At 39.3% G+C, this 23510-nt stretch overlaps 1 protein-coding gene across 1 annotated transcript in view; it reads right to left on the reverse strand.

The window, feature by feature from the left end:
* cdkal1 (CDK5 regulatory subunit associated protein 1-like 1) overlaps positions 1 to 23510 on the reverse strand; it is a 260805-nt gene that overhangs the window by 77625 nt on the left and 159670 nt on the right. The window contains exon 11 of the mRNA XM_038275895.1: positions 8260 to 8440. Within this exon, the coding sequence (XP_038131823.1) occupies positions 8260 to 8440 (181 nt within the window). The remainder of the gene's footprint in view (positions 1 to 8259; positions 8441 to 23510) is intronic.

The raw sequence follows: 23510 nt of genomic DNA on the forward strand, positions 1-23510 counted from the left end.
AGAGTAATATGAACATTTTATATATTTACATTTAAAGGTTTGACACATTAAGAATTGTGCATAAATATGTTTGTTTGTAATACCAGTTATAGATAAATGACAAATGGAGTCAGAATATATCAGCAGCAGTAACTGAACAACTGTTTAAGTCTGACTGCTGCTGCACTGCTGCCTCACGGGTAATGCAGTTCTTAACCCATTCCAACCTGGAAAAATGAAAAGCACAGTCCCACAAGAGCAACTAATCAACTATGACATTCTCTTTTTTTTCTAGCTCCCTGATGCAGCTGCTGCTTCTCTCTACATCTTTACCTAGAGACATCCAGACACACACATACACACCCAGTATCCGTTCACTGAGTCCATTTATCAAGGCTAACTTCTGGTCCCTATGGGATGATTATGGAGATCTAAGCTAATAGCAACTATCCCTTTATTCTCAACATGCCCCCTTTTCTTCTTCCATCCCTGTGGTCTCCCATTTTCTCCATCTGTGTCGTCTCTCCTGTGCATCCAATGTTTTCTCATACATCATTTATTATTGCAGGAGGTTAGATACAGAGGAATTATCAAACACCTGGGCCTCATAGTAGGTGGACAGTGTTTTTTTCTCTCTCACTAAGTCTTTTGTTAAGTTCTTGTTTTGTCAGTCTTTCTACATGTGTGTTTTGCAAAAACGATTTTTGAGTGCTATAAAAAAGTACTCTCAGATAATCAGACATTCCAGTGTACAGAAAATATACCCTAAATTCAGATTGAAATTTCAATGCATGGTTTTCTCTATAAAGAAAAAAACTATTCAAAGGTAATTGAGAGTCTTGATTGTCATTATGCAAACGTAATGAATGTAATTGTTCAATAAACCTAAGAACTGCGACTACCAGACATAAGTGCCATTATGTGTCTTCAGTACTCGTACTCGTACTCGTCGTCTCCCGCTTTATCCGGAACCGGGTCGCGGGGGCAGCAGGCTAAGCAGAGACTCCCAGACTTCCCTCTCCGCAGACACCTCCTCCAGCTCTGTTGGGGGAAGCCCTAGGCGCTCCCAGGCCAGCCGAGAGACATAGTCTCTCCAGCGTGTCCTGGGTCGTCCCCTGGGCCTCCTCCCGGTGGGACATGCCTGGAACACCTCCCGAGGGAGGCGTCCAGGGGGCATCCGAAGAAGATGTCCGAGCCACCTCAACTGACTCCTCTCGATGTGGAGGAGAACCGGCTCTACACTGAGCCTCTCCCGAATGACCGAGCTCCTCACCCTATCTCTAAGGGAGAGCCCAGCCACCCTGCGGAGAAAGCTCATTTCAGCCGCTTGTATCCGGGATCTCGTTCTTTCGGTCATGATCCAAATTTCATGACCATAGGTGAGGGTAGGAACGTAGACCGACCGGTAAATTGAGAGCTTTGCCTTTTCGCTCAGCTCTCTCTTCACCAGGACAGACCGGTGCAGCGTCCGCATTATTGCAGCAGCCGCACCGATCCGTCTATCGATCTCCCGCTCCATTCTTCCCTCACTCGTGAACAGGACTCCAAGATACTTGAACTCCTCCACTTGAGGCAAGGACTCCCCTCCAACCCGAAGGGGACAAGCCACCTTTTTCCGGTCGAGAACCATGGCCTCGGATTTGGAGGAGCTGATTCTCATCCCGGCCGCTTCACACTCGGCTGCGAACCGCCCCAGCGCACGCTGTAGGTCTTGGCAGGAGGGAGCCAGCAGAACTACGTCATCCGCAAAAAGCAGGGACGAGATCCGCTGTTCCCCAAACCAGACCCCCTCCGGTCCTTGGCTGCACCTAGAAATCCTGTCCATAAAAGTTATGAACAGGACCGGTGACAGAGGGCAGCCCTGTCGGAGTCCAACATGCACCGGGAACAGGTCCGACTTAATGCCGGCAATGCGAACCAGACTCCTGCTCCGCTTGTACAGAGAACGGATGGCCCCTAATAAAGGGCCCCTGACTCCATACTCCTGGAGCACCCCCCACAGGGCAGCACGAGGGACACGGTCGAATGCCTTCTCCAAGTCCACAAAACACATGTGGACTGGTTGGGCAAACTCCCATGAACCCTCAAGCACCCTACAGAGGGTGTAGAGCTGGTCCACCGTTCCACGGCCAGGACGAAAACCACACTGCTCCTCCTGCAGCCGAGGTTCGACAATCAGCCGGACTCTCCTCTCCAGCACCCTGGCATAGGCCTTTCCGGGGAGGCTGAGAAGTGTGATTCCCCGATAGTTGGAACACACCCTCCGGTCCCCCTTCTTGTGGAGGGGAACCACCACCCCAGTCTGCCAATCCAGGGGAACTGTCCCCGACCTCCACGCGATGTTGAAGAGACGTGTCAACCATGACAGCCCGACAACATCCAGAGCTCTGAGATACTCAGGTCGGATCTCGTCCACCCCCGAAGCCTTGCCACCGTGGAGTTTTTTGACTACCTCGGTGACTTCAGCCTGGGTGATGGACGAACCCAGCCCCAAGCACCTCGTCTCTTCTTCCCCCACGGAAGGCATGTCTGTCGGGTTGAGGAGATCCTCAAAGTATTCCTTCCACCGCCCGACAATATCCTCCTTCAAGGTCAGCAGCTCCCCACACCCACTAAAAACAGTGTTAGTGAAGCACTGCTTTCCCCTCCGGAGGCGCCGGACGGTTTGCCAGAATCGCTTTGAGGCCAACCGATAGTCTTTTTCCATGGCCTCTCCAAACTCCTCCCAGGCCCGAGATTTTGCCTCTGCAACCGCCCGGGCCGCGACACGCTTGGCCTCACGGTACCTGCTTGCTGCTTCAGAAGTCCCACAAGCCAGCCAGGCTTGATAGGACTCCTTCTTCAGCTTGACGGCATCCCTTACTATCGGTGTCCACCACCGGGTTCGGGGATTGCCACCACGACAGGCACCGCAAACCTTACGGCCACAGCTACGGGCAGCCGCATCGACAATAGAGGCAGAGAACACAGCCCATTCGGACTCCATGTCTCCAACCTCCCTCGGAACCTGAGAGAAGCTCTCCCGGAGGTGGGAGTTGAACACGTCTCTGACCGAGGGCTCCACCAGACGTTCCCAGCAGACCCTCACTACACGTTTGGGCCTGCCGAGTCTTTCAGGCTTCCTCCTCTTCCAGCGTATCCAACTCACCACCAGGTGGTGGTCGGTGGACAGCTCCGCCCCTCTCTTCACCCGAGTGTCCAAGACATGCGGCCGAAGATCAGAAGATACGACTACAAAGTCGATCATCGACCTTCGGCCTAGGGTGTCCTGGTGCCAAGTGCACCGATGGACATCCTTATGCCTGAACATGGTGTTCATTATGGACAATCCGTGACTTGCACAGAAGTCCAATAATGAGACACCACTCGGGTTCAGAGCTGGGGGCCCGTTCCTCCCGATCACGCCCCTCCAGGTGTCACTGTCGTTTCCCACGTGGGCGTTGAAGTCTCCCAGCAGAATGATGGAATCCCCGGGAGGGGCGCTTTCTAACACCCTCCCCAGGGATGCTAAGAAGGCCTGGTACTCCGTACTGCCGTTCGGCCCATAGGCCGAAACAACTGTCAGAGTCCTCCCTCCAACCCGAAGGCGAAGGGAGGCGACCCTCTCGTCTACCGGGGTGAACTCCAACACGAGACGGCTGAGCTGGGGGGAGACAAGCAGCCCCACCCCCGCCCTCCGCCTCTCCTCGCAGGTAACTCCAGAGTAGAAGAGAGTCCAGCCTCTCTCAAGGAGCTGGGTTCCAGAGCCCTGGCTGTGCGTAGAGGAGAGCCCAACTATTTCTAGCTGGTATCGCTCCACCTCCCGCACAAGCTCGGGCTCCTTCCCCCCCAGTGAGGTGACATTCCACGTCCCCAGAGCTAGTTCAAGCGCCCGCGGATCAGGTCGCCGAGGTCTCCGCCTCTGGCTGCCGCCCAATCCTCTTTGCACCGGTCCCTCATGGTTCCCCCTGCAGGTGGTGGGCCCACTGGGGGATGTGTCTTCAGTAAACAGGCAATAAGCCTTACAGCACGTTCATAATTAACCTTTGGAGCATGTTTGACCATGTCACAGTCTGGATAATGCCTGTTGGAATACAAACCAGGATTCTAGATCAGACTATAAAACCAGGCAATATTGCAACTGCATTGAGGTATGACATAAAAGCAGCACATTAAAGTAGTAAAGGAAGAAGAAAAACAGTAGGAATGTGCACATATATACTGAAAAGGAGCAGGTGAAGAACTAGATTTGAACACTAGAGCAGCAACAGATAGACTTTCTTCTTCATGGGAGAAAGATGCAGGAGTTTGTCCTGCAAATGGAGGGTTGCCAGTTCAAACCCAAGCTCTCTCCATCTCAGTCATTTCCTTGGGCAAGAAACTAACCTGAACTGTCTACCGATAGTGGCAAGAGGGCCCAGAGGTGCCTTCGTAGCTCATCTTCTCCTTGGGAGGAGTGAGCTGAAGTGACTTTTGGATACCCCTGGAGGAAGGGGTTCCAGGCACATCCCGGCGGGAGGAGGCCCAGGGGACAGCCCAGGACACGCTGGAGGGACTATGTCTCTCGGCTGGCCTGGGAGTGGCTCAGGCTTACCCAAGCGGAGCTGGAGGAGGTATCAGGGGAGAGGGAAGTCTAGGAGTCTCTGCTGAGACTACTGCCCCCACAACATGGTCAATGAAAAGCGGTAGATGACGAGTAAAGCACGAGCACCTGGATTCTGACACTTTCTTCAAAGATAGTAAATACTGACTCTTTCTAAACCTTAGTAGGTACCTGTAAAGATAACATGACAGCTTTTTTTAAAATACACTCTTATTTAGATTTAAGATCGGGCTGTGAAATGTCCCAAACAACAAAAATGAAAATAGAGTCAGATTTAACTAATTTTTTAAAAAGCAACAAATGAAACACAAAAACAGTCACTAAATCAAGAGTCTGAATATTCAGTATAAAAATACTTTTTTTTTTCAACCAAACTTGCAAATAATTAACTTGCTAATCATTTGATCCCCTGCATGCTGATGGCATAGTCCTTCCTAAATATCCCAGTCAGAACATATCCCTGTATTTGTAACTCTCTGTCTCTCCATCCATCTTAACTATATTCTTTATTTTTAGCATCTCTTTTTTAAGTCATCTCCTTCCTGGGCCTCTCTGCCTGGTCCATCCAGTTCTTCATCCATCCCTCCTGTGGCGTTTCAACACAGTTGTGTTCCAGACAAACCATCTGGTCCACTTTATTAATGACCGACCCGACACGGTTTAGATGTCACCTCACTGCCACCGCTCGCTGTGCTATGTGTGTCCATGTATGGGGGGGAAAACAGGTGCATGCTGATTGATGAAGTGAGTTTTTGTGCACTTTAACCACTGTAGCAGGTGTCCTGCTTACAGAAAAAAAAACATGTTTTCCTATGTCGCTTTCACCTTTCTGTGTAAAGGAGTCAGGTACAAATAAACTTACAATTACAATAATCAAGCCAACATTTGGTGTTTTGCAAGTAAAATGAAATCACTTTAGCTCCAACCTTAAATCTGTACTTAAACCTGCTTCCTCAAAGTATATACTACAAATAAAATATATAGAAATGCAGCTGTAACAATTTTTAGATGAGTAATTAAAAGTATCAGAGATGAGGGAGAAAAAGTAGTAAGAAAAAGAAGAACGAGATAGGAAAGCAATCGTTTGGGCATTCATCTATTTAAAATGGTCTTCTTGCACAACTCCACTACTTCCTGAATTGAACGCAGCTCTTCTGTTTCCTATCTTTTTCTACTCGATGAACTGATTAATCATGTTGTGCCTGATCTCACTAACCATGGTTAGCCACATCTGGATTAATCAACTCCCCAAGTAATGAAAGACAGGAAACAGAAGAGCTTCCTTAAGTTCAGGATGTAGTGGCGTTGTGCATAGAGCCCATTAAGGAGATGGACAAATGAGGTGAACAGAAATCATTACACCTAAGAAAAACATGCCAAGAACTTGGGGTGTCCCAGTACTGCTTTTTCGTTTCTGATATAATATCAATATTGCAGCTTTGAGAACTGTGCGATACTGATATTGACCCGATACGACATCAGCATGAATCATACGTCTATTATTACTTATTTTATACTGAGGAGTTAGTAAAGGCTTGATCAAGTAATATTACTAAAACCTGGGGAAAAAAAGTCAACAACAAAAGGTATGAAAACAACAGACCCTTATAAAATTAACCAATAAGTTATGGAAACTTTTACCTTAGGTAGTGTTTTTATAAGCATGGAATTTTAGATGATAAATTAGATTTTTTGGCAAAGATCGGACCAATATCCACGTTGGACTGGGACATTCCTATCAATAACGGGCAGTAAATGAATTAAAACAGATGTAGGAAGTGATGCAACAGATAGCAAAAGATATGCAATACTAGACTCCAAACAATAGGAGAATCACAATGTCAGAGTATTTATGTTGCAGAAGAGTACAGAGCATTTTAGGAATGGGCAAAGACTTGATTATTTAAAGAAACCAGACTACAAAAGGTTTAATAAATAAATAATATGTTGATCTAAATAAGCAAAAAATAATTACATGAAAAAAAGAGTGTTATGACCAAGTAATCTTTTTTTCACCCATTTTTAAATCGTATTTTTTTTAAAAACACTTCAATCTCTGCTAAGCTGAGTAATTCTTATAGGTAATGACACTACAATTAATTCAAACTGAATTGCTATATTGTTTGCCAGATTGGATTTTTCTGGAGAGGAAGTTTCAGGTTTTTCAACAAACACATCAATGTTGATAGAGTTTAAATTGTACATGAATTTATTCATCCCTCCCTTTTCTACAGATTTCCTTTGTGGATCTAAATCTTTAAAAATGTCCCAATCTATACTTAAAAAGGTGTTTAAACAGTCAAATTCTTTTTTTTTATGGTTCTGAAAAGAAAGCAACAGAAAAACAAATATGATTTGGAAATGAAAGCTTCCCCATTATTAAATGAGTTACTTCACAAACACAATTAAATTTTGTAGTAAAATTTTCTTTTACGATATTTATAGACTTCTAATCCTGTTGAAACTAATAAAAAATACCTCACCTTAAAATCTGGAAAAAACAAACAAACCACATTTTAGGCATTAATATAAAATAAATCTATACACTGATTATATTGATACTCTATTCTAAGCAACAGTATAAAAACAAACATCTAATCAATTTAGGGAGGTTAAAAACCATCAAACTTTTATTATTCTACAAACTTGATGATTTTTCCTCCAATGATTATTAAGAATATCAAACTATTAATTTAACTTTAATTAAACACAAACAAATAATAACCTGCAATATCAACTGATAGTTCTGAATCATTTTGTATTAATTCATATTTAAATAGTAAAAATCTGCCAAAAATCTTAACACAATATATGAAGATATGAATTACTCATGGTTATTTGACTTTCAGTAAATTAGAGGACTCCTCCATCAATGCTGAGCTTGTAAAACTAATGAAAAACTGTTTTCTTATGCAGATCCTAAAATTATGCAAATATATTCTCATATTAACTGCAGCCCACTTAATGCCTCGTGAGGTAGAAAGAAACAGTCAGCAGCCAGGTGCTGTTGATCAAATGAACTTGATTACATGATCATAATCAAGTAGTAATGTCTTTATAAAAGCAGATGTTTTGGGAGTGTGCAGATTTGGAGCGTTTAGGTCTGTGTTCGCAAAAACACAAAATGCAGTCCGTCAGTTTGAAAAGATGCAATGGGGATTTATTCCGAGCTATGTTGACTCAATTATTCTAAAGGTGAGAGAGATTATTCACAAAAGAAAAACACTGAAGACAGCAGCTGGTCTTCCCAGGTACGGATGTTTTAGCTTCTCACCTTCAGGTCTGGCTGCATTATGCTTAGAGAAACAGTGAAGGACCCAGGAGCAACATTTCTGTCACCACTGGGCTCAGTTAGCAGGTTTAGTGTTAAAGTTAAAGAGAGCATATTTACAAAAGGTGTGCGTTAAAAAGCAAGGCCTCTTTTAGCATAAAGACAGTCAGGGGTTCGGTAAAGATTGTTTCAATAATTCTGCATTTATGCTTCTATTCTTGAGTCATAAAAACAATCATATGACAAGATAAAATCAGTCTAAGAATTATGAGTGCTTTCGAATGCTCTTTTTTCTTTGGGTTTGATGAAAAGAGGCTGAAAATGACCTACTCTATGTGACTGAATCACAGATCTACATACACAATGAACACAGCATTATGCACCAATGTAGTCATTTATAATCAAACAGAGTGATGTCTCCACTTACCACATGTGCTGGGACTTGGTCCATCTTAGCAGCAGGTGTACCGGGTCTGGGGTAGAACTGGTTAATGAACAGACTGGGAAACTGGTAGTGTTTCACAAGATCCAAGGTGTCCTGGAAGTCCTCATCAGTCTCACCGGGAAATCCACAGATTATATCCGTCGCAATCGTTACCCCAGGTACTCTATAAGGAAGAGAAATACACTTGACTGTTGCTGGATACACTCCTGACTCATAACACACTGTAAATGTAATGTCAGTTTATTTATTTATTTTTTATCATTTGTTTATTCACTTTTCAGAATGTGCATCTTGGATATAAGTGTTCTTCTAATAGTTAAAATAAAAAAAGGAAAACAAAAAATCATTAACCATTGCCTGCCATGAATTACCCTGAAGATTACAGTTCAGAGACATTTTCTAACTGAGCACTTTGAAAAAAGAAAAACTAACTTCTTGAGGCACTTCAGCACTTACAGGATGCTAATGCTTTTCCCCGTGGACTCATTCAGCCAATCAAAATCTGATTAGCAACCTCCTGTGCAAATCACTACCTATAGATTATCGGCACTGGCTTGCTCATTCGATTAATTGTGGCCAGTAGAAACAGCTTTGCAGGGAAGGGATTGATTTCTTGCATGTATATTGTTTGTACTTGCAGCAGTCAGACGGCTTATAAAATAGCTTCAGAGAGATGACATCACTGTCTGTCAGGAGGCAATGTTTCTCTTTAGGACATACTTGACATTCAGAATATAAAAAGGGACCGTTTTGGACATGTCAACATAGATATTTTGAATGATTCATATAAGAATGACAGGTGATATGAACGATTTTATTTACTAGACAGAGTACAGAGCTAAATAAATACATGGTAATCACTGACGCTCGCATCCTAATGTCACAGCTGAAAAGGTCTCCTAATTGAAACAATAAGAAATCGCTCTCAATTCAGGCAAACCAAGCCATTGATTACACACTTTGTTTCATGTTGTGATAGGAAAAACATAAAAGATATTCAAAGCATTGCTTACATGACGACCATTCTGCTGCAGTAAGCCAGGATGCTTTTAGGAACCTAAAAAGTTTGGATTCTTGTCCATTTGGTTTATTTTATTTATTTATTTTTATTATTTATATTAGTGAAATTACTAAAACACAAAAGTGTTTTTCTTATTAAAAACCACTGAAACACCACAACAGAGAGATATATTCCTTAAAACCACAAGTGTATTCAACTGTACAAAAAAACAGAGAGGTGGATAAGAAAAGACATCATAAACGTAAAGAATTGGAAAAGACATTTTCTCTGCCATTGACAACATGATGCATTTTTAATTGCATTAACTTCCTGCATCTGCAGCCCTGTGATAACCTTTGACATATTGATGAGTTTCAATTGGCTCATGGTCATTAATATTAACCAGTGGCTCCCAGGCAAAGACACCCTTGACCTTTTAGATGTGCCTGACAACTAACGGGTAAGAAGGGGAAATTGCATAGACATAAAAAGGCAGAAATGATGTTTATAGTGAAAGGGGAATATAAACATGGGTATTATTACGGCTATTTCTTAAGCTGGTCATTTGGTTGTTTTAAAGCTCCCCCAGTATTTGACACAGAACGAATGGCTATTCCCTTATCTTATTAGATAAACAAACGACTCTCTGGAGCCAGCAGGATTTGCTGTAATTAATTAACTGTGTCCAGAATGGAAACAATGGAAAGTTTTTCTAAGTGCCCTATTCAGAAGGTACAGATAGTAAAGAGTTCAAGATATCGGCTCTACTAACAACAACATGGTTTCCTGCTAACAGCTCTGCACAAAACCAACTACACCAATAATCCAAAGTAAGAACAAAAAGCATAGTATTGAGGAATACTTATAAGGATAACTGATATGATTAAAAAAAACAGCATGTTCAAGTGTACATGTGCAGCTATTTTCTGTCTTGGACAAATGAAAAAAGAGGGAAGGAAGGTTTTAATTGGGCAGGAGGCAATTAATTGTGTCAAGAATAGTATCTGACTATCCTGGCTGTTAGCTGTCCATTCTGTCCAACAGAGAGACATCCTGGGGGAAGAAATGGCTCCTATACTAGCTGATTTTTGCCATTAATGCTCCGTGGTGCTTCCCTGATGGTAAAAGTTTGAAAAGCATATGAGCAGGATGGTTGGGTTAGCAGAGATGTAAGTAGCTCTTTCTATTGGCCTCAGACCGGGAGAGGTCATGGATGGAGGGAAGGTCAGCCCTGGTGATCCTCTCTGCAGACCTAATTGTTCGTTGCAGTTGAAGCTGTCCTGCATTAAGAATTGTTTTTAAAAAACATTTATGTACCTCTGGAGTTTTGAAGAATTACCAAAGCTGTATTTTCCTGCACAGCAAGCTGAAATCTACACCGTTGGCAGATTTAGATAAGATAAATAAAAAGATACTTTTTTTTTTTGATGAGAGAAGCTGAGAAAAGCTTCTTCCGAAAAGATATTTAGACAATGTAAAGTACAATCTCTATCCATTCTTATCTATTTATTTTTACATAAAAAAAGAAGAAAAAAAACATGTTCAAAAATATTTATCTCGTTTCAATACAGACAAATTAAAAGTACTTTAGGATGCCTGAATGCCATCAGGGTTATTAACAGTAAGTTTTTCACCAAGGAGGTTTCAGTTTTTAACCTGGATGGTTTTAGAGGCAGGTATTAAGTGGTTTTTGTCCTCCAACACCTGAAAACTAAGAGCCATGTAATCAAAAATGTGCAACACTCCTTAATGTAGAAGATTTGACCGTACAAATATTGTCAGTCACATTATCTCTACAAAGGTTGTAGAACACATGTATGTATTAACGCTTTTATTTAAACAATATGCACTTCTTTTGAACATGCCCAAATTCACTCAATTTATGTCTCTAATGTGACTAATCAAGAATAGAACAAAACCATGGATTTTGAAACATGTCGTTCAAACACCAAAGGGTATTTGATGCTGGTCCTTAAGGTCTCTGAATAGGGTGTGTAATATTGGTTGGGCTAAAAAAGGCATATTTGCTGTTCTATGAGCCCTAATGCAAGCCTGGTTAAAGGCCCTAGAATGAAACAACAGGTTTTCTTCCTTTTATGGTATTCTCATGAGTATTTAGATGAGCTGTGCACTGATTGGTTGGTTTGCAACGAGAGAAGCTGCTGAGCAAAGGCGCATCATAGCAACAAGCACTCACTGACTGAAACATCAAATTGTTGATAAGGTAGGGTGACCAAACGTCCTCTTTTTACCAGACATCTCCTACTTTTCATACCTAAAAAAATGTCCAGCGGGGAATTTCAAAATCGTCCGGGATTTTGGTCGACTACAGTGCAGCACGTAGTTGAAACAGGGAGCTACGGAGTAACCAAAAAAGGCAACCTCCCTGAATTCGGGACTGCGTCTGAATTTACTCATTTTATAGTGGGAGTTTAGAATTGTGAGATTTGCAGAGAAAGGAGGTGTCGATGGGGTTTGAACTTCTCTGTACGTCCATTTCACCCACTGAACTATCGTTATTCATCTATGACAATGTAAACTCTGTTTTGCATTCTATGACCCCTTTAAGAGGAGAGATCCTTCAGTCAGAAAGACAATTTAAACTAGTGTTTCAGAAATTCATTCATTTCATCTAGTGCTTTGGTCTCTGAAAAACAAAGACCTCATGGTTGGAACAGAATACAATTTCCCTTTGACAGGAAAATGAATTTCCTGTTTCCTAAATTCATATTCTAATGAGGTGATCAATACAAACCCTTATATATATTTTTAGGAGACTAATATGTTTTTGATACATAAATATAATTCAATGAGTCAATTCACATCTATAATGTATAGCTGTTTTTTTTTTTTTTTTTACAGTAATCATAAGGATGCCAGGCAGGAATCTATCTATCTTATGGCATCACTCTCCAGATGCTAAAAGATTTATACAAATGTTGGAAGAAAGAAGTACAATTCAGACCAGCGCTTCAAAATAACCAAAGGAGCTGAACAGAAAAAGGAAGCAGAAGAGGATGGTGCAAATTGACTTTTATGGATTTTTCAAAGGCAGAAGGTGAGAGGGTTAAAAAAAAGACGAAGGAAGAAAAAAAGCATGTGCACATACTGTCATTTTGACACCCCTGCCTCTCCCAGATCTAAGGGTGATAGAGGTGTGATGTGTGATACTAATGAATAACAACCACAGTGATACTTTTCCTTGTTAAAAATGAAAGAAGAGAAACGTATTTTGTCATTGGTTACCTCTGAATAACAGTCTGAGGAAAAGAAATATGAAAGAAAGAGAAAAAGAAATCAAGACTGCAGATGACATTTCAGCTCAGCTTGCTTTTAATTAAACCGATGCAAATGTGAGCTAATCCCACAAAGAATAGCTACAAAAAAAAAAAAAAACTAAGATGAAACAACATAAAAATCTGTGCTGCAGCGAATGAGACTGAAAAACACATCAGGATCAATTGAAACAGACAATATGAAGCATGGTCAGGTGTGGGGAAAGGGGTGTTTTTTTGTGTTCAGTATGAAGATGGCACCCTCTGACTCTGATCACTTCAAGAATAATGAACAGACACATAACAAACAGAACAATCCTTAAGATTTGGGGTAAAAACAAATACAAAAATGAAGAAAAAATATAATGATCTTGGATGAAAGTGTTATAAAATTCCAATTTAAATATAAGTCCGTAAGAGGTAAAGCCCATAATTACACATTTTATATGTCAGGGTCTATAAATGTCTACTTCTTATTTCTAATCATGTCTGAGAGACGACTAAAGGACTATTACCTCATTCTGCAAAGATGTATTCCACCGTTTAGTGTCTGTTGATGGTAATACAGCACAGTGGTCCCTAACCCTTTGTCAAGGCAGCCTGTCTCTTGGGATAAAAGAAAAATATGTTCAACCTTATATCATTTGATCAGTATAAATACTAACAGAATATCTCACTAATTTGTCATTCATTGGTCACGTGTTTTAAATAGTTATTATTTTCAGTAAAATCTAAATGAAAAATGGCCTGTGTTCATCTTTATGTCCAGAGGTGTAATGTTCTGGTTCCTTAGCAAAGCTAGTTAAAGGAATTTAATATTATCCTAACAAGGAGCTGAAAAAATTACCGAGAACTAAATTGTAGCCTGTTTGTCAGCAGGTAAATAAGTCACACTGGAACCAGGGCCCAGTCAACCAGGGCCCAGTCTTGGGGCTCTTTATTAATTCAACTCAACCAGCCAGGAAAAGTTTTTCCTGTCCATGAAACCGGTGAAACATTCTTCTCATGTTGCCATTTTAACACGTACAACTGCAGCCTCCAGAACATAACGCTAGCTTAGCCTTAACAGATTACAAACCTAAACTGTTTTTAACAGAAAACTATGATTAAATGGTGAGTTTTTTTCCCATCTTGATATTACCCAGCAGCCCTTGCTGCAACCTCCAACCTACCAGGACATTAAGTTTGAATAAGAAAAAAAAAAGAAACATTTGTTTTGGGTGCTGTTCTGATTTGAAATACGGGGGTTCGCTATTACTAAGTAAATCTTCAAGGCACTCAAAACTAAATACATCTAGAACTGATGAAGAAGACTTGGCAAAGATCAATTCAAGAAAAGTTCTTGATACAAGACATCTCTGTGTGAGTAGTTTAGAAACTATTTTAGGGGGGTTTAATTACAAGCCTCTCTCTGAGTTAAAGTAAACTACCAGAAAATATAAAAAATATTACAAGTTACTGTCCAAATACAGAATATAAAAGACTGGCTATTGCCCTACTTTTAGAGGTAATGCACAACAAGAAAAAACTATTATAGGTTGTTTTTTTTACCTCTGCTAATCTTTCTCCAATCTCAGATGAGTCGGCTTCTTAAACCAGAGACCAATAACGGGCAAAGTTAGCATTGAAGTCCATTCATAAAGGACTAATTGACAAAATTATATGCAACCCATTGGGCCTCAGCAAAAGGACGCTCCCACTGAGCCTTGTTCTGCTCGAAGTTTCTTGTGTTAAAAAGGGAGTTTTTCCTCTCCATCGTCACTGTATGCTTGTTGTGAAAAATCGCTGTAGAGTCAACGGCTATTAAAGGCAGTTACCAGGTCAGCTTTTCATTACCTGAAGAACGTCTGAAGGATTAAAGGACTAATGTCCAAGAAGGTTCTAGAAAAACTCATTCATGAATGTATCTTTAGTAGAAATGATTACTGCAACAGTGTCTTTATAGGTTTGCCGAAAAAGTCCATCAGACAGCTGCAGTTGATCCAGAACTCTGCTGCCCTTGTTCTTACTAGAACTAAGAAAGTAGAGCACATCAGCCCCATTCTTTCCACTGGCTCCCTGTAGCTCAGATAATAGACTTTAAAATCCTTCTGCTAGTCTATAAATCACTGAATGTATCTCCACCTTAACACATAACAGATTTGTTGTCAGTGTATGAACCTTTTAAACCATCAGGGCTTCTAGTTCAAGCCTACTCTGTACACCCAGAACTAGAAAAAAACTCCCAGAAGAATGTAAAAGTGCTCAAAAACTGAGTTCTTTTAAGTCAACATTAAAAACCCATTTGTTTAGAACAGCCTTTGACTGTTGAGGTTAAACTCTGAACTGAGGAATTATTACTGTAGTTTAAGATTGTGATCTGACTCTTATTTTCTTCTCTACCTACTTTTATCATTTGTTTTAACTTGTTTTTATTCTGCTTTTTTGTTGTCCAATTTTTCTTTTTCTTTTTTACAAATGTTCTTTCTTTTGTTCTGCTTTTTATTTTTCTTCTAATTTATTATCTAATTCATGTAAATCACTTGGAATTGTCCATGTGCTGAATTGTGATGTACCAAAAAAATTGCCTTGCCTACTGAAACCACATGCTCATCCAGGAGGAATGTTTCCTGCAAATTCAACGAGTTGATGCCATCAGCTGGTTTTCTGTTTCTTAGCAATCTGACTAAATGATCTATTCGAATTATATATATTAATAAACACTGCGAAGGACTGGCGACCTGTCCAGGGTGCACCCCGCCTCTCACCTATAGACAGCTGAAGATAGGATCCAGCACCACACATGACCCTGCTTGGGATAAGCATGACGGAAAATGGATGGGTAATAATAAATAAACAGGGGGAAAAAAGCCTGATAGAGCTCCTAAATGTTGCTGAGCAATATTTTGAGACAATCACTGAAATCAGGTGTTTTCTTTAACGTTGGTTCACTGTTTATGAGCAAGGTGCTTTAATAATTTTTTTTCTAACAAAAATTCAAAGTCAATATTTTGCTAAATTATCATTTAGTACATTTTTATTTATCGTTACTTTTTCAGTTTTGTGTAATTTGAATTACTAGTGTGAATGGATAATTTTTTTTAATGGGAGGGTATGTAAAGCATGAAGCACAACGGCATATAAATGTGTAGACGAGCTTCTTGCCAAACAGAAGTTTGTAAGTGATCCTTGTGATGATCTAAAACATGAGTGTAGAGTTTTACTACAAAATGAAAGTGAGAGAAGTTGGGTGATGTAGTTAGTAAAGTGTTGTGAAGAAGACGAGAAAAAATACAATCTGGGAAGGTAAATATTTACTTATTCACATGTCAGAAAGAGAGCATGCTATCCATCTGTGCTGCTGCTGCGTGTTGGATGTGTGTTCTCTGAAATGAAAATGTGTGGTCTGCTGCAGCGTGGGAGGCAGACGGTGAAAGAAGTAACACATAGGAGCTAAAAAGAAAGATACAGATTAAATGAGAAAGGAATGGCTGGAGGAAATGTATGTTTTAACAGGGACAAAAGTTTTGAGAAGATTTCAGCTTTTTGTAATTGAAGTGGGGGGATGGGGGTGGGTGGGGGGGACGGGTAGTAGAATGGGTCTAGAATCAGTGTGAAATGTATCAGCACTCAGGCTTGAGGATGAAAAACTCCCTAGACACTATTTGAAAATATGTATTTCATACCTCACATTATCGGCTGTGACATTTCTGAAATTATTTTCAGCTATATGACTATATTCACAAAACACAATTTAACAGTGTTTTTTGGCACAAGGTAATGTGACAGACATTTAAAAGATAGAATCTTATAAAAACAAACAGGCATTACACAATATATGTTTTTTTAAAGGAGAAAAGAAAAAAAAATACTCAAAATAATCTTCCTAACACAAACAAAAGGAAAACTTTTTATAAGAAAACTTTAAATGGCCTGTACTTGTATTGCGCTTTTTCAAGTCAGGAGACTTTACCAAAGCAGATTACACTACATTCAATCACACACTGATGGTGGCAAACTACATCGTAGCCACAGCTGCCCTGGGGCTCACTGACAGAAGTGAGGCTGCCGTACACTGGGGCCACCGGGCTCTCTGACCACAATCAGCAAGAAATGCAGGTCAGTTGTCTTTCCAAGGACACAACGAGACTGAAAACTGGAGCCTTGAACCGACAACCCTCCGATTGCAGGGCAAACTCCTGCACCCGACGCCACTGTCAAAAAATCTGCCCCCTAAAAAAAAATAATAATAACCTGTATTTGCATCAGCCAAGATAAAACCTTTATAAGATGTCTCATACATACATTAAATCAAATTAGGTTTTTTTAGTGTTTAAATTAGGAGCCAAAATCCCCAATAAGTGAAAAAAAGCTCAACATATTTACGGTAATACAGATGTATAATGGCAGTCTTTCCTGCCCATGGTGGCACAACCATGCGTATTTTGCTTTGGTATTTTTACTTTGCTAAAATAGGATAACTGTCTGACAATTTTGGACTGAATCAAATTATATATTGATGAAAGATCTTAAACAACTAGAAGTGACAAAAAAAGAAAAATGTCTATGTCTTATGACCCCAATGGGTCCATCAGTTCTGCCATCCCTCCTAAAACCTTATTTGAAGTGATATTTACACAGGATTTTTAACCAGATTTTATTGTACAATAGGAAAAAAAAAATTTTAGTACTCTCCTCATCAGTGTTATGTTATCAATTATTATTACAGACCACATCACTACTTCACTCCAACTAAAGGAAAAAAAGGATAATTTCCGGAATAGAAAATGAATGAATTTTCTCTAGATGAATCTGAGAAAAGAAAAAAAAAACACTCACAGGATTGTCTGTAACAATTCAGAGCCTTAAGAGTATTATTTAGCAGTAGCATCTTAATGTAATGGCACTGTCATGTTACAGCTCAAATTATGAAGTGTGAGAGCTGAAGAGACTGAGAACCAGCTTTGTCTGGTTATCACTTCCTGACATGATGTAGGATGAAGTTGGAGGCTGTCAGTAATGTCAGGTTATGCAGCATATAATGAAAGTATTTCACAATGATTAAAGCCATATAAGCAGACAGCGGCTCTTATTGTGACAGAGCAGGTGTCCTGACCTAACAGCATCGTCACATTTAGATGCAGGTGAGGTTGTGTTCTCTGCAGCAAGAACTATAAAAATCCACACAACAGCTGATTAACACTTCAGAGACAGAGAGATAAAAAATGTATTAACTATATAAATACAGACATATCAAGTAAGGCTACAACTAATGATCATTTTTCAAGTCAATTAATCTGTCGATTTTTTTTTTTATTAATAAACGCATAGCAAAACATTCCTTAAAGAGGACTTTCTTAAAAAAAAAAGCTGTTCCGCTGGATAGAGTATATTGACAGACAAAAAAGTGTTTTTACCTTAAGTACAAAATGTTTAGACATTTTTTTTAAATTTTGGTATAATTCCTGATGTAAGTGGGTTGCTCTGTCAGCAAAAGGAACATTTTAGAGTCTCTACACTCCAGTTAACGATTAATCGATTACAAAACTACTGTAGTTGATTATTTCAATTATCTATTAATCCGATCAATTGTTTCAGCACTAATAAGTTAGTTCACGTAGCCTATTCAATTATCAAAAACATATAGACCCATCTTTTAATTCTGCTTATCAAGATGTGATTGTGGATTTATTTGTGTATGGGCAGTGTAAACATGTTGGGAATGCTGGAACTCTATTAAGGAAAAGGCAAAGCTTTAAAGCTGCACTGTTAAATAATCTCGATCTGTCCATGCAGCAGGTCATTTGTAAAGATCGAGGTGGCTGCAGTGGGATGAATGGAAACCAGATTCAACTGGAGTCATCAGTAAACTTTATCATTTAATGAAATGGCCTGAACACGGCCGAGCAGAACTGCAGCTCAATTCCACGCACACACACAACGCTGACGTATGCCAGCGCAGACATACATCATTAGCCTCAGAGAAGGGTAATGAGAACACACGCGTACACTTTTCATTAGTCTGAGCTGGAAGTAATGAGAGCGAAGACACCGCAGATCCATCTACAGACCGACGCTCACACACGTTCATACAAAAGCTTGAAGAGGGTAGTGGTGCAAAGGCTTGAAACTTGTGACTGTCTGGCCAGGCGTTAAATGGACTGAACCTTTGCACTTCATTTCAATTTAATTCAACCTTCACCGGCATGCCAGCAAGATCTGATTCATCATTTCTAACCTGACCCGCGCAGATAAGCGGAACATGAAGACTCTGGACAACTGCTGAACATAAAAGCCTCACCTGAATCTAATCAATGGTCGACATGACTTTAAAGTAGGCTTTGGTTTTCTTTTCATCATGCAGCTCACAGTTCACCCACATGTAGTTAGAAATACCGCTAATAACATACGTTGCTGAAAGCAAAAGTTGATTCTTTTGTCGTGGAAAAGATGAGTCAAAGCTCTAAAATGCTAAAAAGTCCAGTAATTAAAAGTGACATTTTCAAAGCCCAAAAAAGCTTTTCATAAAAAAGGCCAGATGGAAGTCAAAAGAATCACTGAGGTAAATGTTAGGATAGCAATTACCCATATTTAAAATGTTAAATATCTAAAGGCTTTTGCTTTTAAAGAGGAACCTATAGTACTTATACTGAACATCTTAAAACTGTTTTTTATTTCATTTACAGAGCTAGTTAAACAACTCAACTTTCTAATTCCACAAATTTAAACCATTAAAACAACAATAAAGAAGCCTGTCATATGATTAAGGGGGGGGGGAATGTATAAATGGAAAAAAGACTTTATAGACTATAGATGTAGCTATAAAGCACATTTTTAAAGGTTTGGCTGTTTTATCTAATACAGGTGTAATACTAATGCTGCAAAGGCTTCAATTCATTCTTAACTGTTCATTTAATGAGTCATTAAACTAATGAAGAATGGCTAAATGACATCAATTAAAGGGGTTTTCTTCAAACAGAGATATCGGATAAAAGCACCTTTTTAAACATTGTCATATCCTCAGTAAAATGACCTGCTTCAGGTCAGACTTCAACAGAGTTAACAGAATAAGTGTAATAGTGGCAGCATAATCCTGCTTCCCGGTATTTGTTGAAGAGATATTTTACATTTGAATCTGAAAATAGTCATAAAGTATGCACACATATATATCATATTCCTTTAATTCAAATGTTTTATACATCCACAATTTTTGTCACAAGACTACTATAGTTTGGGTGCAACCAATTATGTTCAGAGGTCACACAATAAGACATATTAAGCCAACCTGAGCGCAATTTAAGTGTCACTTGAACTTTCAGTATAAAACACTTTTCTGGAAGACCACAGAGACTGTGTCATCAATAAGCAAGAGGCTTAACTGTGTTGATGAGGAACGCTCAACACAAGTCACGGGTAAAGTTGTGGAGACGTCCAAGTCAAGGTTAGATAAAAATCACCATCAAATGCATTATTTTCAAGTGGAAAGCATAGTGTACTACAAAAAACAAACTGCCAAGAGAGGGCTACGCACTAAATCTCACAGACCAGGACATGAAGCAGGCCAAAGGAACCCCGAAAAGGCAGCACAGACTGGATAATCTGTACACAAAAGGCTGTCCACTACATAAAACTAACCTTTACTGAAGAACCACTCTAACTTAGTGTTAAATAAGTAATACATTTCCCAAAGGTTTCCAAAAATGCATGTAGGTGATTTCCCCCATATGTTTGGAAGATGGTGCTTTGTCAGATGTGACTAATTAAATATTTGAGCCACCAAGGACAATGCTAGTCTTGCACAAAGCCAAGACATCCATCACTAGAACACCATCGCCACAGTGGAACATAGTAGTGGCAGCATCATGCCGTGGGATGTTTTCAGATGTAGAATACTGTAAGTTAATCTGGACTGAATTGAGGTAAAGCTGGATGATACTAAATGCAGGAGCATGTCAGTCTGTCTGGGCCCATGTCCTGCTGGGAAGGAGACACAAAGCCGATTAAATCAACACCAGAGTAGTTTCAGGGGGAAAATTAATGGAAATGAATGGTCTAGTCAAAGTCTAGACCTCAAACCAACTAAGATATGTGTCTAGACTTCTAATTGGTTTTCTAAAGTGAAAAACATCCAGCATGAAGTAGCTGAAGAAGTTTTGTCTCTTCCAGTAGTAAAATGTGGTATTTTACGTTGGGAAGTATCTCAGCAAAAGTGCTGCTTCATAGAAGTACAAACTTTTATCAAAAAGTACTGGCTTTTTTTGTATTATTTATTATTCATTTACATTTTACATTTAACAAGAAAATGTATATCTTAAAATGTTGTAGGCCTGTTCTGTAAATTAAATGGCACAAACTCTCGATCTTTTCTACCAGGCTGTGTGAAAAAAAGAACATGGCAGTGTATGCAATCACATTCAGCATATTAGAATATGCATTCCAGAGAGGCTTTTTTCCTCCTATCTTAATTAACCTTTACAAACAACCATCTATAAGCAGAATAAAACATGAACATTTATTAAGCTGACAGTTCTGTATCTTTTAGTTATTTCTAATTGGTCTGTTGTAATTTTCTAATCTTAAATGTCTCCATTAACTGTAAATAAAAAAAATAATTAAAATGACTAGAAATAAAGCTAAAAAAAGAAAAACATCATTTTGCGTCCGTTTACTATATTTAATTAATTTTACATAGTTTACATAGTGAATTGAGGTACTGAATTTAAGGAACCTTTCCATAACATTTTAATTAGCTAAATGGGTCAGTGAATCAAAAAAGTTATGCCATTTAGGTGTTATTTAAACTCAGAATGTTTTGTGGTTTCAGATGAAGTTTGACTTTTTTGATTTAACATTTTATACAAAATATTTTTGCATGAGGAATACACCCCTATTAATCTTAATTTATTTCTAAATATTTGGGTGTTTGCAACAGCTATTTCAGTTTGATATATCTAATAACTGATGGACAAAGTAATATTTTAGTATTGAATTGAGGTTTATTGGACTAACAGAAAATGTGCATTAAAACATTTGACGGGTGCAAATATATGGGCACCTCAGCAAAAAAAAGACATTAATATTTAGAAGATCCTCCTTTTGCACAAACAACAGCCTCTAGTCGCTTCCTGTAGCTTTTAACAAGCTCTCCCATACGGCTTCTCCTGGTGCAAAGTGCACTGAATTGGTGAATGATGCACAGTGACACCATCTGCAGCAAGATGATGCTGCAGGTCTTTGGAGGTGGTCTGTGGGATTTCCTTGACCATTCTTCTTCTCTGCCTCTCTTATATTTTTCTTGGCCTGCCGCTTCTGGGCTTACCAAGAACTGTTGTCTTCCATTTCCTTACTATGTTCCTCACAGTGGAAACTGACAGTTTAAATCTCTGAGACAACTTTTTGTATCCTTCCGCTGAATGACTAGGTTAGACAATCTTCGTTTTCAGATCATTTGAGAGTTGTTTTGAGGTGCCCATGATAAATCTTCAGAAGAGATTCAAACAGGAGAACAACATCCAAAAACAATTAAAAACAATCCACTGGACTTGGTTTCCAAGTTTGAAGATGTTTCGCTTCCCGTCCAGGAAGCCTTTTCAATTTAAAATGTGAAACCAAGATGGTTCCTCTAAACTGTAAGTTGCTATAATCCGCTTCCTTGATGGGAAGCGAAACGTCTTTAAACTTGGAAACCAAGTCCAGTGGATTGTGTTTAATTCTTTTTTTTTTTTATGATTATGACCTGGATGACTGAGAACCTTCACCAGCAGGAGAACAACTTGCAACTGGCCCCCTTAAATACAATTTCTCCTGATTGGATACACCTGGGTATGAAGTTCAAATCAAAATGAAGTTACCAAACCATCTCTGTTTTTCAGTAAGTCAGTGAAAAGTAAATAAGGGTATTCAAATCAATAAAATGATACAGGTACCCATATTTTTGCACCTGTCAAGCTTTGTTTTAATGCATGTTGCACATTTTTCTAGTCCAATAAAAATCAATTCAATATTTCAGTATTGAATTGATTTTTATTGGACTAGAAAAATGCTGCAAACCCCCAAATATTTAGAAATTAAATCTATTTAAGACTAATAGGGGCGTCCAAAGTTTTTCATATCACTGTATATATACGTATTGTGGAAATAAAGAGAGCATAAAAGACTTCAGAATGTTGCAATATGTTAAGCTAATAAAAGTAAAAATGGGGTCTCAGAGTTCCGTCTTTTCAGCAGCAGTCCTTATAGGTCTTCCTGTGAAAGTTGGGCAGGGTTCCTCTTTGTGTTTCACTGGCTAATACTTAAGACTGCATTACTTATAATGGGATATTTTTTCCAGCGTCTCTCTTCCCTGGTTAGACAGGAAGCTAACAAAGGTTTATAGATTAACAATGATCCTCTCATGTCTCTCATCCCTTCTACAATGCTGTGTGAGATGCTATTTAGAGCTCGAGAGAGAGAGTGGTGCTCAAGGAGGATTCAGCCTTATTGCTGATTAAAGGAGCATTAATGCCAATCTTAAGCAAAACGACAGAAGATGGGGTTTTTCAGAGTATTTTGAGTGTGTTTAGTCCTTTCTCTTCTACTGTAAAGTAATTTCCATACAAGGTCATCACTTCCAAAAGTTATTTCCACTATCCTGCATTTTTCAAAAAAGGTTTGTTCGTGATTTCAAAATGACACTTTAGGATTCAGTATTTTCATTACTCTAAGCACAATAATTAGTTTTTGTAAATGCTGTTTAATTTGTCAGCATATTACTGCAGTGATATAGCATATTACAGCAGTGGGCACAGCTGTCCAGGGGTCAGTTCAAGTTGACAGTTCTGCACTATTTTCTTCCATCAGAAGAAAATTATGATGTTGGCAAACTCAGTCATTAGTTATCCTGACTGTAAATGGGATTTATGATTATTCGTCAAAGATGAGTTTCATTTGACTCACCTTACTTAAGTCTGATTTAGGCCAGACATATGAAATAAAGAAAT

Source organism: Cyprinodon tularosa, unplaced genomic scaffold, assembly GCF_016077235.1.
Source record: "Cyprinodon tularosa strain WSP-4 unplaced genomic scaffold, ASM1607723v1 ctg98, whole genome shotgun sequence".
In the NCBI taxonomy this organism is placed as follows: Eukaryota; Metazoa; Chordata; class Actinopteri; order Cyprinodontiformes; family Cyprinodontidae; genus Cyprinodon; species Cyprinodon tularosa.